Source organism: Plecotus auritus, assembly GCF_963455305.1.
Source record: "Plecotus auritus genome assembly, chromosome: 12".
Lineage (NCBI taxonomy): Eukaryota > Metazoa > Chordata > Mammalia > Chiroptera > Vespertilionidae > Plecotus > Plecotus auritus.
In genome coordinates, this window is record NC_137778.1 from 27,934,195 (window position 1) to 27,947,164 (window position 12,970).

The following is a 12,970-nucleotide window of genomic DNA, read 5'->3' on the forward strand; positions in this document are numbered from 1 at the left end:
TTCACAAATAAGGAAAAACATTAAAATATGCTTGGATGTTAGGAGAATTTACAATTTAAAATCCCTGACTTTCACCTGCAGACAGTTGATATGAGCTGAACTTGTATAATTTAGTGCAAACAGCCACCAGGCCAAGCACCCTCTGGTCTTCTCTTTTCTCTTCCACTACAGACTATCCTGTTGCATGGGCTTTCCGCATTTCACTCCTGTCCAGGAGCCCCCGTCTAACCTTATTCTCCAAGCACTAGCTAGCTGGGTGCTGTGGTGTCAGGATAAGCAAGAAGAAACTGGGGAAAGAGAAGGTTGGAGCTGAGGATACAGATGTACGTGATAGAGGTGGCAGAGTAAACCTTCCTACCATGACACGGGATGCCCAACCAAATGCCTATCCGTTCAACAAGGTCAGGGGAAATCAGAAAGTGTACACGAAGGAAGTGGGGATGGAAAAAAATAAAAGGGAAAAGAAAGACGGGATGTAAGGGGAGGGCAGATAAGAGAAAAAGAAGAGCCCTAGCCCAGTGGTCAGCAAACCGTGGCTCATGAGCCACATGCGGCTCTTTGGCCCCTTGAGTGTGGCTCTTCCACAAAATACCACAGCCTGGGTGAGTCTATTTTGAAGAAGTGGCGTTAGAGAAGTTTAAATTTAAAAAATTTGGCTCTCAAAAAAAAAAAAAAAAAAGTCGAGAGACAAGAGAAACCAAGATGGCAGCATAGGTAAACACCTAAACTGCTGCCTCGCACAACAATTTCAAAACTACAACTAAAAGACAAAACAGACATCATCCAGAACCACAAGAAAGCTGGCTGAGTGGAAATTCTACAACTAGAAGGAAAGAGAAAAGCACATTGAGACTCAGAAAAGCTGCAAAAGGCTGAGGTAGGGAGATGTGCACGGAGAGGACTGGCGGCTGAGTGCGGGGCTGGCTTTCTCAAGTGGGAGTTAGACGGAAGCCCACGACTGCGCTGAACTCCAGTTCCGGGCGAGACTCTGGGAACCCAGACTCATTTGGGGGGAATCTGGACTGTCAGGAAAAGAGAAAAGCACACTGAGACTCAGGGGAGCTGCGGAAGGCAGAGGTCCGAAGGCGCGCGCACGCGGAGAGGACTGAATGCTGAGTGCGCGGCTGGCTTTCTCAAGCGGGAGGGAGACGGAAGCTCCCGACTGCGCTGAACTCCAGTTCCAGGAGAGACTCTGGGAACCCAGACTCATTCGGGGAGAAACTGGTCTGTGTGGCAGCGGGCGAAACTTGAGGGCGGCTTTCTCCCAGAGGTGCTTGCAGTGATTACCGAGGGACACTGAGACCCAGTGGCCTCATAGGGCAGGGCTGATGGGAAGCCAAGGCTGTCTGCTCCACCCTGAGACTCCGTCCCATCCAAGCTGAGCACAGAGGCTTTTGCAATTTTGCAAGTCTTGTCTCATAAGGGTGTCTCCAGCACAGAAGCTCTCCCAGCATAGACACAGCTGATCCTCACAGCCAATTGGCCTGGAGGTCAATTCCTCCCAGTGATACCAACAACAATCAAGACTTAAATACAACAAGGCTGTGCACACAGTCCACAAAGGGGTGCACCAAGAGCGTCCACCTCAGGTAACTGGGGAGGCTGAGCCATTGGGCCCTATAGGACACCTAGCACACAAAGCTACTTTACCAACTCAGAGAAGCAGCGAAAATGCGGAGACAAAGAAACAGATAACAAATGAAAGAAATGGAGGAAAGCAAACGACTGGATATAGAGTTCAAAATCACAGTTAAAAGGTTTTTCAAGAATTTCCTAGAAAAGGCCGATAAATTTAGCGAGACCCTCGAGGATATGAAAAAGGACCAACTAGAAATTAAACATACAATGACTGAAATAAAAAATATTATACAGAGACCTAAGAGCAGACTAGAGGACCGCAAGAATCAAGTCAAAGATTTGAAATACAAAGAAGGAAAAAACACTCAACCAGAAAAGAAAAAAGAAAAAAGAATCCAAAAATTTGAAGATAGTGTAAGGAGCCTCTGGGACAACCTCAAGCGTACCAACATCCGAATTATGGGGGTGCCAGAAGAAGAGAGCGAGCAAGATACTGAAAACCTATTAGAAGAAATAATGACCGAAAACTTCCCCCCCTGGTGAAAAAAATAGACTTACAAGTCCAGGAAGCATACAGAACCCCAAACAAAAGGAACCCAAAGAGGACCACACCAAGATACATCATAATTAAAATGCCAAGAGCAAAAGACAAAGAGAATATTAAAAGCAGCAAGAGAAAAACAGTTAATACCTACAAGGGAGCACCCATACAATTGTCAGCTGATTTCGCAATAGAAACTATGCAGGCCAGACGGGAGTGGCAAGAAATTTTCAATGTGATGAATAGCAAGAACCTACAACCAAGATTACTCTACCCAGCAAAGCTATCATTTAGAATTGAAGGTCAGATAAAGAGCTTCACAGATAAGAAAAAGCTAAAGGAGTTCATCAACACCAAACCAGTATTATATGAAATGCTGAAAAGTATTCTTTAAGAAGTGGAAGAAGAAGAAAAAGGTAAAGATTAAAATTATGAACAACAAATACATATCTATCAACAAGTGAATCTAAAAATCAAGTGAATAAAAAATCTGATGAACAGAATAAACTGGTGAATATAATAGAATCAGGGGCATAGAAAGGGAGTGGGGGAAAGAGGTGTGGGGGGTGCGGGAAGAGACTGGACAAAAATCGTACACCTATGGATGAGGACAGTGGAAAAGAGGTAAGGACAGTGGGGTGGGAACCGGGTGGAGGGGAACTATGGGTGGGGGAAAAAGAGGAACTGTAATAATCTGAACAACAAAGATTTATTAAATTAAAAAATAATAATAAAAATAAAAAAATAAAAAATAAATTTGGCTCTCAAAAGAAATTTAAATCATTGTACTGTTGATATTTGGCTCTGTTGACTAATGAGTTTGCCAACCACTGCCCTAGCCGGTTTGTCTCAGTGGATACAGCATCAGCCTGAAGACTGAAGAGTCCCAGGTTCAATTCCAGTCAAGGGAACATGCCCGGGTTGCAGGCTTGGTCCCCAGTTGGGGGCATGCAGGAGACAGCCAACCAGTGATTCTCTCCCATCACTGATGTTTCAATCTCTCTCCCCCTCTCCCTTCCTCTCTGAAATCAATAAAAAATATATATATTTAAATTTAAAAAAAAGAAAAAAAGAGAAGAGGGAAAAGGTCAGTCCCTTCCTAAGCTACTTCTCACCTCCCTAGCAACTCCAGAACTCCTTTCCACACTTCCATCCTCTGCTAGCATCAGTCTTCCCAGATCATCCCTGCCCCAGCAGTTGCTACCAGTATTTAGGGACTAGATGAATCTTTATACCTCCCCCATAGATGCTTGGCAGGGAAGAGTATAGGTACAAAGAATTCCCTCTGACAGCTTGCAGTGCTACTCTAGGAAGAAATATTTAATCCATTTTTCCATTGAAATATATAACTGTTAGGCCCTGAGTACTATTATTCCTTTAATTTAGGGCTTTATGAGTTAAATAAAATTTAAAGGGCTAGTCTGAGAATAAAAGGCATTAGGTATAACGTTGTCATAGGAAAAGGAACTACAATTACCAGTAAGCATATTAGAAATAAATTTTTAGAGTATAATGGTTCATAAATGGGATACCAATTCACTACAACTTTTGAAATAAAAATAAATGCAAGCGCCTATCAATTTTAAAGCACACGCACACACACGAGTTGTATATTGTCTTACTGCAGGCCGCATGGGATTGGTGAAGAAAAGGATAGGTGTGGCTCTATCAAGGCAATCTTAAATAAATATAGGACTAAAGAATTAGACTTTTGTTTTAGGGTACAAAGGAATGAAAGAATGGTGAGGAGAATGACCAACCAATAAGTAAGTAAAGAGGAGGGACATGTGGAACCTAGAGAGAATGAGAGCAGACAGGAGCCTAATGCAATGTTCTGAATGAAAAGTGATTATGAGCTATAATTTCATCTAATTAACTGAATAATAAGCAAACACAAATGAAACAAATTAAAACCCTTAGAAGTAAAGTGATCCATAGGTTCAAATTCGATTCAGTAACTGCCAAAGGAAGTAAGAGCCACCATCTAAGTGCTGTGGGAGCATACGTACCTGTGCCCTTGACTGGGCCATCTGCTCTGCTAACTGTAAACAAGACTGGAAGGAGCACAGAATGTCTTCACACAAGCTGGTGATGATTTCTTTGTGTCTCAGCTGACTCTTTATAACGGACTGGTGCTTAAGGCTCTGCCTAAATGAGTAAAAAGAGCAGTCACCATGAGTAACTTAGGACCATGAAAATACAATGAAGGAACATGTAAAAAATCAGTGCACACTTATGAGACATGACATAATTAAGATGTGCCAACTTTACCTATTAAGCAGTTATATCAATTTAAGTTACTACAGATTTCTTTTATTTCTCCATGTAAAATATTAATTGAAGTCTTACTCTGTACCAGTCACTCTGCTAGGCTCTGGGGATACAGAGGTGAACGAAGACACCACCTCTGCCCTGTCTGTACAGAGCATGTGGGCCAGCCCGAGGGAGACCATTAATTAGTAACTATGGCTGTGATCACTGTGAAGATGGAAAAGGCCAATGTGCTACTACAGAGAGGTCTAATCTAACTTCTTAGGGTGAGGAAATCAAAGAATGCTATCATGAAGACATAGCACCTAAGCTGAGAAATGAAAAATAGGTAGGGGTTAGCAAGGTGTAGAGAACAGGCAGGAGCATCCCAGCAGAGGAAGAAGCCATGACAAGGTTCCAGGACAGAAGAGTCCAGTACGTTTGAGGAACTAAGAGCAGAGAGAGAGCAGCGGAGACGGGCTGGTGAAGAAGGCAGAGCACAGAGAGGATTAGGTGGTTACTCTTAGTAAAATGGGGAGTGATCTGATTACATTTGTAAGAGATTCTGGGTGGAAAGTGAATTGGAAGGGGTTAAGAATGGAAGGTATTTGATAATGGTGATGATGATGATACACCTCATTCATTGAGCACTATGTGCCATGCACCCATTCTAACCATTTCACCCTTATAAACTCAACTCTATTACACCCACCAAAAAAGTGCCACTGTTACTACTCCTATTGCCAGATAAGCAAACTAAGGTTCAGAGAAGTTAACCAAATTGCTCAAATGTCCAGGAGGAGTAAATTATTTCTGAATAGACTCAAGCAAGATGCAGCATGGATCTGAGCTGACACTTCTTACCTCTGCTGTTACTTGGTAAATTAATGACCTGGTAGTGCAAAAGCACCTAAGACCTGGAAGTACTACACTGTCCCCTTTAATACAAAGTATTACACATGTGTGTAAAGTAGAGGTTCTTAACCATTTTTACGTCTCAACTGTATCTCGTCCAGCATTTAAGAAACTGATGAACACTGTGGGAACTCTCCCTAGTAACCTTTTGTAATGCTCTACTTAAAATTACTTTATAAATAGAATTCAAGTTGAATAACTCAAAAGCCTATAATGAAGGGATTATATATTCAGCTCTAATTATAATTACTAATTTATCTCAGCCTGAAAATAGGATACTTAATAGTCCATTAAACAATAGCAGCAGGCAAGTGGTTAAGGATTAGTCTGACCATGGTCCATTATTTGAGAATTACTAGCTAACTAGGGAGAATTTTTTAATTGTAGAGGTAGCAGGGTAAAGTCCAATTTGGTTTGGGAGCTACCAGTATATGCAGGATTATCTGGATTACCAGACAGCAGGTCAGTGAACATTATATACACCTACAGGAACTGTTTTAAATGCAATCTGATATGAATAATTAAGATTTAAGATATGGAAAATTACAAAAAGTAAAAACAAAATAACTTACTTAATTATAAATTTCCAAGTATTTGCATGAAATGCCTGGTCCATACTGGAAATAACAGAGCAGATGTCCAACAATGAATGAATAACTACAAAGAAAGAGAACAGAACTCTTAAAACATTCAAATGTCATGAGTATCGTCTATATTTAAAATTATCTACTGGCCCTAGCCGGTTTGGCTCAGTGGACAGAGCGTCGGCCTGCGGACTGAAGGGTCCTGGGTTCGATTCCAGTCAAGGGCATGTACCCTGGTTGCGGGCACATCCCCAGTGGGGGGTGTGCAGGAGGCAGCTGATTGATGTTTATCTCTCATCGATATTTCTAACTCTCTATCCCTCTCCCTTCCTCTCTGTAAAAAAATCAATAAAATATATTTAAAATTATCTACTGAACAATTTGACATTTGTTAAAATAGGTAATGCAGTTTGCAAAAATTGTGTCAAAATAGTTATTAAAAAAACAAGAGGCCCAGGGCACGAAATTTGTGCGTGGGTACGGTCCCTAGGCCTGGCCTGCAATCAGGGCCATCTTCCCTGGCTGCCAGAAGCCAGCCCTACCCCCTGCCGCCACCCACCCCTGGTTCCCCATTCGCCATCAAGCGATCGGAGCCTGCCGGCCGGGGAAGAAAACAGAGGGAGAAGACCAAGAGGTCGGCCGTTCCTGCCCGCTCACCGGACCCGCCCCTGCCCCCGCCACAGGTTACCCTCTGTGTGTAGGGTGACTGGTGGGGTGGGGGCCTTGGCTTGGCACCGCCTGCATCCCACGCCACCCATCCCTGGTTCCCCATTCGCCATCAGGCGATGGGAGCCTGCCGGCCGGGGAATGGGACCGAGAGGTGGTCAGTGAGCCTCATAGTAACTGGTCAAGCAGTCATTCTGGTTGTTCTGCCATGAGGGTCAATTTGCATATTACCCTTTTATTGTATAGGATAAGTGTCACATTTTTAAGGTTGCTAGAAATTAGGGAAAATTAACTTTTGAAGTTTACACCTACCCTATGACCTAAATAAAACTAAAATGTTTAATAGAATAAAGTTGTACCCTGTTATAACTGAAACATTCTATATATATATTTATACTGTAAAATGACCAAATGAACCTAAGGAAAGAAAACATAATGAGGAAGAATTAGAACTAATTTGCACAGTTCTCATATAAGGCCCCTACTGTCTGTGGCAGATTATTTATAAAAATGGCCACAATAACTTCCCCTTCTGTGTCCACACTCTTGGGCAATCCCTTCCACACACTCTGTGCTTAGCCATGTGATCTGCTTTGGCCAACAGAGCAATACTAACAATACTAAGTGTAGGACAAGCAGACTTAAAAAGTTTTTACGTATTGGGGGTTGCCCTCTTTTGCTGCTCTTGGAAACCCTGAGGCCACATCAGCTCAGAGCCCGGCTAGCCTGCTGGATGATACGCTACACATGGCTGGCTCAGTACTTCTGCCTTTACCAATAGCCAGATGAGAGTGAGGTCACTGACCACACACACAAGTGAGCCACTTCTGCCAAGCGGAACAGAGAAAGCTGTCTCAGCTAAGCCCAGCCTAAACTGCTGACTCACAGAATCATGAATAAATAAAACAGTGGTTTTCTTAATCCAATGATTTTGGAGTGGTTTGTTATGGAATAAAAGGTACCTAATATGCTGCACAAAACCAATTTAGTCTCTTCAGACTGAACTGATGAATACAATCTTTGCCTTTACTCATTAGGGTATTGCTTTCCAAACTCTGGGTCATAACTTATTAGTGAGTGAAGTAAAACCTTTAAAAATATATCACATGTAATATGGATTTTATTTCATGTACTAGAGGCCTGGTGCACGAAATCGTGCACAGGTGGGGTCCGGCGGGCCCACTCCAATTGGGGTAGAGGGGACCAATTGGGGGTTGGGCCGCCTGGAGGGAGGAGCTGCGGGAGGTTGGCCGGTTGGCCCCACCCCCGATTGGGCCAGTTGGCTGGCCGCAGTGCGTGTCATAGTGACCTGTCATTCCGGTCGTTCTGGTCTTTCTGGTCCCTTGGCTTTTATATATATATAGATAATAAATGTCATGCACATATACACATTGACAAACATACCCATATATAATTATATGTGCCTGAGAAGGAATGCAAACTACATTTCATACTATGAGTTATAGTTTAAAAATTCTTTAAAGCCACAGTCTTTCAATCTGAACTACTTCAGAGGGTATAAAGTTGCATACCTTTTTTTTTGTTAATCACTGTGGGGAAATTATCTACAAACATTAACTGAATATATAAATCTAATGTTAAGGCATCAAATCTCAATTTTAAATTCTAAAATTTAAAAGATTAAAAATTTATCTGGTAGGATTTATTTTTTTTATATATAAGATATCATGAATCATTAAAACAATGGTAGGTTCAATAATTTAACTGATATACAGTGTCCAGTCAGTACACATCATATATTGGGTAGTAAGTTTCTTCACTCACCAAGTACCATATTCAAAATGTCATCGTTCTCATCAACTCCAGGGTCCATGCAGACCATATCCAGCAGTTCCATTAGCTGCTTCTGAAGAGAATAGGCCTCCTTGAAAAGAGCCTGGAGAAGGTCTGAAACGAGGTGTAAGCGCCCAGAATAGACAGATTCACTATTCTGCTCAAATAAATAAAAATGAGAGAAGAGGCAAATCAGAAAAAGCTTGAAAGCCAAATTTACTTTCACTCATACTATCAGAGATCATCGTTAATGCCTTTCACTGAATCACATATTCACTCATTAAGCAAATGTTTAGTGAACATCCATTAAATACAGTGTACTTCAAGAGATGCAAGCATGTATCAAATGATATGACTTCCAAGACCCTGCAAATACAGAACTAAAAGGGAGATAAATAACATGTCAGGTGCATGACAATGTAGAACCCTATTACCAAAAAGAAGCTTTAATTAACATTTTTCATTCACCCAACAAATAGCAGTATCCAAACTTCCTGGGATGCACAAATCATAGCCAGCTTTTGTACTTAAAAGCTGCCTCAGGAATACCGAGATGAACTAACAAGGGTTAATGTCCTTTCACAACTCCTAATCCACTGTCTTTAGTGGATTACTTCGCAGATCTGTTCCTACGGCGCAATGCCATTACAGAACTATTTCAGGATCCCTGTGACCCAACACAAATCCTATCACTTCTTTCTTTATACAAAGGAAACATGTTAAAGCAAACAAAAGGCAAAAGCCCACTTTTTATTACTTCCTTATAGTCACTTATTTTAAAAGATTTACATACATGCTTTTAGTTCTATAGCAAAGTCCATTCCAAGAATACAAAATTGTATATATAAATACTATTGTACTCAGCCCTTTTGCCCATGGATTCTAGGCCACTGAAAGTGTACCTGGACCCATTTACTCACCTTACAATGTACAAAGGTACTTCTGATTACATGTAGGACTGAGGAGGGGAGACTCTGAATATTTTCTAGAATGATGGGCTCCTGTGTGGCACTGACATGCTGAACACATCCTGTAAGAGCTCCTAAAACCTGCACCATTGTCTGGGAATAAGGAAAGACATTTAATTCAGAATATATTTTTTGTGTATCTAAAAACTATCAGACTGAGTGCTAGGGTAGAGCAGTGAACAAAATGGACACTCTGTACCTCCATTCATAGAACTTCAGTCTGTCAGAATTACAAATACTGGAACATTTAGCTAGCCATTTGGTTAAAAAAAAAAAAAGTTGGAATCCTAACCCATATGCTTTGAAATTACAGGTAAGGCATGCTATCTCAATTACTTGTCTTTCTCTACGAGTTTAGATGTTTATTCAGCACGAAAATTTTCAGAATTTATGTTTCTGCATTCATATCTTTAATTCTATAACAGCCGTGGGCAAACTACGGCCTGCGGGCCGGATCCGGCTGTTCTATCCGGTTCTCTTGCTCTCCCCTCCGCTCCTTTACTTTGAATTTATATTAGTTCACACAAACACTCCATCCATGCTTTTGTTCCAGCCCTCCAGTCCAGTTTAAGAACCCATTGTGGCCCTCGAGTCAATAAGTTTGCCCACCCCTGTTCTATAAACATAATTCCAGTACTAGGCCATCACATAAAGAATACAAGGCTAACTAATATCAGTATAAAAATTCTCACACTCTTTTGAGCTCTGTCTCTCCTTTTCTAATAAATTTGACGTACTTGTAAAATATTCCTTAGAGTGGTCTGGATTTCTAAGTTTTGGCTTGTTAGCTCTCTGGCTTGACTGGTTAACTCATACATCATTTCATCAAATAACTTCACAGTCTGCAAAAACAAAGCATGTTATTACTATAAACAGAAATCACTAGAAAAGGAAAGCTACCTTAAAAGAAAATGAAATGATTTATTTTTGCATCAATAACACCCTTGGGATATTATCTAGCTTAACAATTGCACCTAATTAAGTTTAGAATATATGTTATACATACAGGGTGGGACAAAAGTAGGTTTACAATTGTATGTGAAACAGCATTTATTATTGTATTATTTATTATTGCACTATTTTCCATATGGACAACTGTAAAACTACTTTTGCCTCACCCTGTATAATATACAGTAGGTCCTCGGGTTACGTCGGAGATCCGTTCCTACGGCACAACGTAACGCGATTTTCGCCATTTAGTCAGAACCCACCTACGTAAGCACCTATGTCACTCACATGGAGCACATACACAGCAGTAATGAAGTGAAACAGTTTAAAAAAATGTAAAAGAAAGATAACAATTCCTGACCTTTACTTATGGTAAATAATAAAAAACATAAAGCATATATGTACATACATCGAAATGACGGAACTTTCTTTTTTTTAATACATAAATGGGAGATGGCGATGTAACCACAAAACGACGTACGTCAAGTCCAACGTAACCCGAGCACTGTATATAGTAACTTTACAATACAGTCACTTAAAAAGACTTCAGACAGAAATTGACTTATTTTCCATTTCTGTGGTTTGAATCTAATAACAATTTAAAAATAATTAATAGTTCATTTTTTGGTGACGTAACAAACATAAGTGCTACTCTTTTCATAATAAAAGATGATGGTCTTAACCAATCAACATTCATGTGGGCATTTATAAGGATAATTCCTGGCAGAGTAATGAATTTGTGCTGAATCTCCTATTCACTTGTATTCTAATCAGTTTCCCTTTTCAACCAACTCAAAATACAGTTCCTGGGTTAGAGGCATAGTATGTGACCTCAGAACTAAGTATTTTGTCTGTGAAAAGTTAGCCACCTTAAGATCTTAATACTAAGATCTTTCTAAACTATTTAAATGACCCACACATTGCAGGAATAAGCACACCGGCAATAAGACCAGGTAATTAAAGAGGATGGTTTCCCACTGCTTCCCACAGGCCTGTTGATGCTCATCCTGTTTTCACGTACACAGCAGCTGACCTTTCCTGCTGGTCAAGAACAAATCCTAAGAATCTTTTCAGATACAGAATAACCAAGTGAATATGAGTAAAAGGAATTCTGATGGTTATCTGCCTCAAAGCTAAACTTAGAACTCCATTCTAATAAGAGAATAAGTTATTGTAAATATATTTCATTTTGGTGCCAAAGTACCTTTAATTCTCTCAATCAAAAAAAAAAAAGATGGCTTTTCAGAGAAAAAGTGTATCATGCATCTAAAAAGTAATAATATAGTCTGTAAATATAATGTTTTCTCTTAGTTATTTGATTTTACCAGTATTCCAGCCTTTTTTATCCTAAGACTTCTTTAATAAGCCTTGGGTCCATTTCTTCAGACAGTGCTATTTAATCATTTACTAATAAACCCTACAGAGAAGACACAACAAAGGGACTCACTACCTTTATCACACATCCCAAATTTTCACTTAATAGCATTAAAATACAAGAGCATTTAAAACTAACTGCAAATAACTTAAATTTAGTTAGTAAAGGATCCCTATTATCTGAAAATAGTTTTTAATCGCCTACTCTAACACAGGGTGGGGAAGCTTTTTTCTGCCAGGGGCCATTTGGATATTTATAACAACATTCTCGGGTCATACAATATTATCAACTTAAAAATTAGCCTGCTATATTTGGCCAAAACATTTAATTAACTCACCCCTAATGCCCTGACAGGGCCAAACCAAATGATTTTGAAGGCCTTATGTGGCCCTCGAGCCAGACATTCCCCACCACCATATTCTCACATGAGATCTATTTTTTAATACTTTATCTGTATGACAAATATGTTTGATATATTTTTTAAAAAGCACAATTAAGAATGCTCTAAAATGGAGGTTAGATTTTAACAGCCTTTGTTTTGTATCCTGCATATTGACTAACTAGAGGCCCAGTGCATGAGAATTCATGCACTGGAGGGAGCATCCCTCAGCCAGGCCTACCCCCTCACAGTCCAGGAGCCCTCAGGGGCAGGAGGTAACCAGGTGATCAGAGGAAGGTGACGCCCCATCACACCTCTGCTGGTGCCACTGCCAGCAGTGCAAGCCTTGGCCAGCCCTGGTTACCTGAGCCTTGGGCAGCTGGGCAGCCACCATCCGAGGCTTGCCTGCACCTCAGGCCAGCCCTGGGCACCTGGGCAGCTGCCATCCAGGCTTGCCTGCGCTCAGGCCGGCCCTGGGTGGCTGGGGAGCTGAGGGAACTGGGGGACTCCGGATGCAGGCACGCAGAGCGTGTCTGCCACCCCAGCGGGCCTGAGAGTACTGGGCACCACCATCTTTGAGGGTGGGGCAGTCAATTAGCATATTCCCTCCATATTGGCTGTGGGCGCCACCAATCTTTGCGATGGCGTGAGGGTCAATTAGCATATTCTCTCTTTATTAGATAGGATAGTACTATACCTTTGGCAGCACTTGTGAAAAGAAAGTCTGTTCCAATGTCAGGTGGTTCATATGAGGTAAAAACATTTGTACAATGGTTTTCAGAATTTCTATAAAGCAAAATAGTAACACATTTTGTAGGAATATTAATCATGTCAGCCAACAAAGATCATTGCTCTTTCCAAATGGGAAAATATGTGAGCACAACCAACAGAAAGCGTTGTACAGTTTCAAATGTCATAATCTGTATAGAGAAACTATTAAGTGAAATAATAACAAAAAAAGGAAAAATATGT

At 40.7% G+C, this 12,970-nt stretch overlaps 1 protein-coding gene across 2 annotated transcripts in view; it reads right to left on the reverse strand.

Moving 5' to 3' along the window:
• Window positions 1–12,970, reverse strand: part of LOC308237865 (FIGNL1-interacting regulator of recombination and mitosis-like) — a 61,902-nt gene that overhangs the window by 39,434 nt on the left and 9,498 nt on the right. The window contains exons 3-8 of one of the 2 annotated variants that reach the window (XM_080649130.1): window positions 12,696–12,784; window positions 10,034–10,138; window positions 9,249–9,389; window positions 8,320–8,485; window positions 5,857–5,941; window positions 4,129–4,267 (exon numbers count right to left, since the gene is read on the reverse strand). In XM_080649130.1, coding sequence (XP_080505256.1) covers window positions 4,129–4,267; window positions 5,857–5,941; window positions 8,320–8,485; window positions 9,249–9,389; window positions 10,034–10,138; window positions 12,696–12,784 — 725 coding nt within the window. The remainder of the gene's footprint in view (window positions 1–4,128; window positions 4,268–5,856; window positions 5,942–8,319; window positions 8,486–9,248; window positions 9,390–10,033; window positions 10,139–12,695; window positions 12,785–12,970) is intronic. The other variant, XM_080649129.1, reaches the window with a different exon arrangement.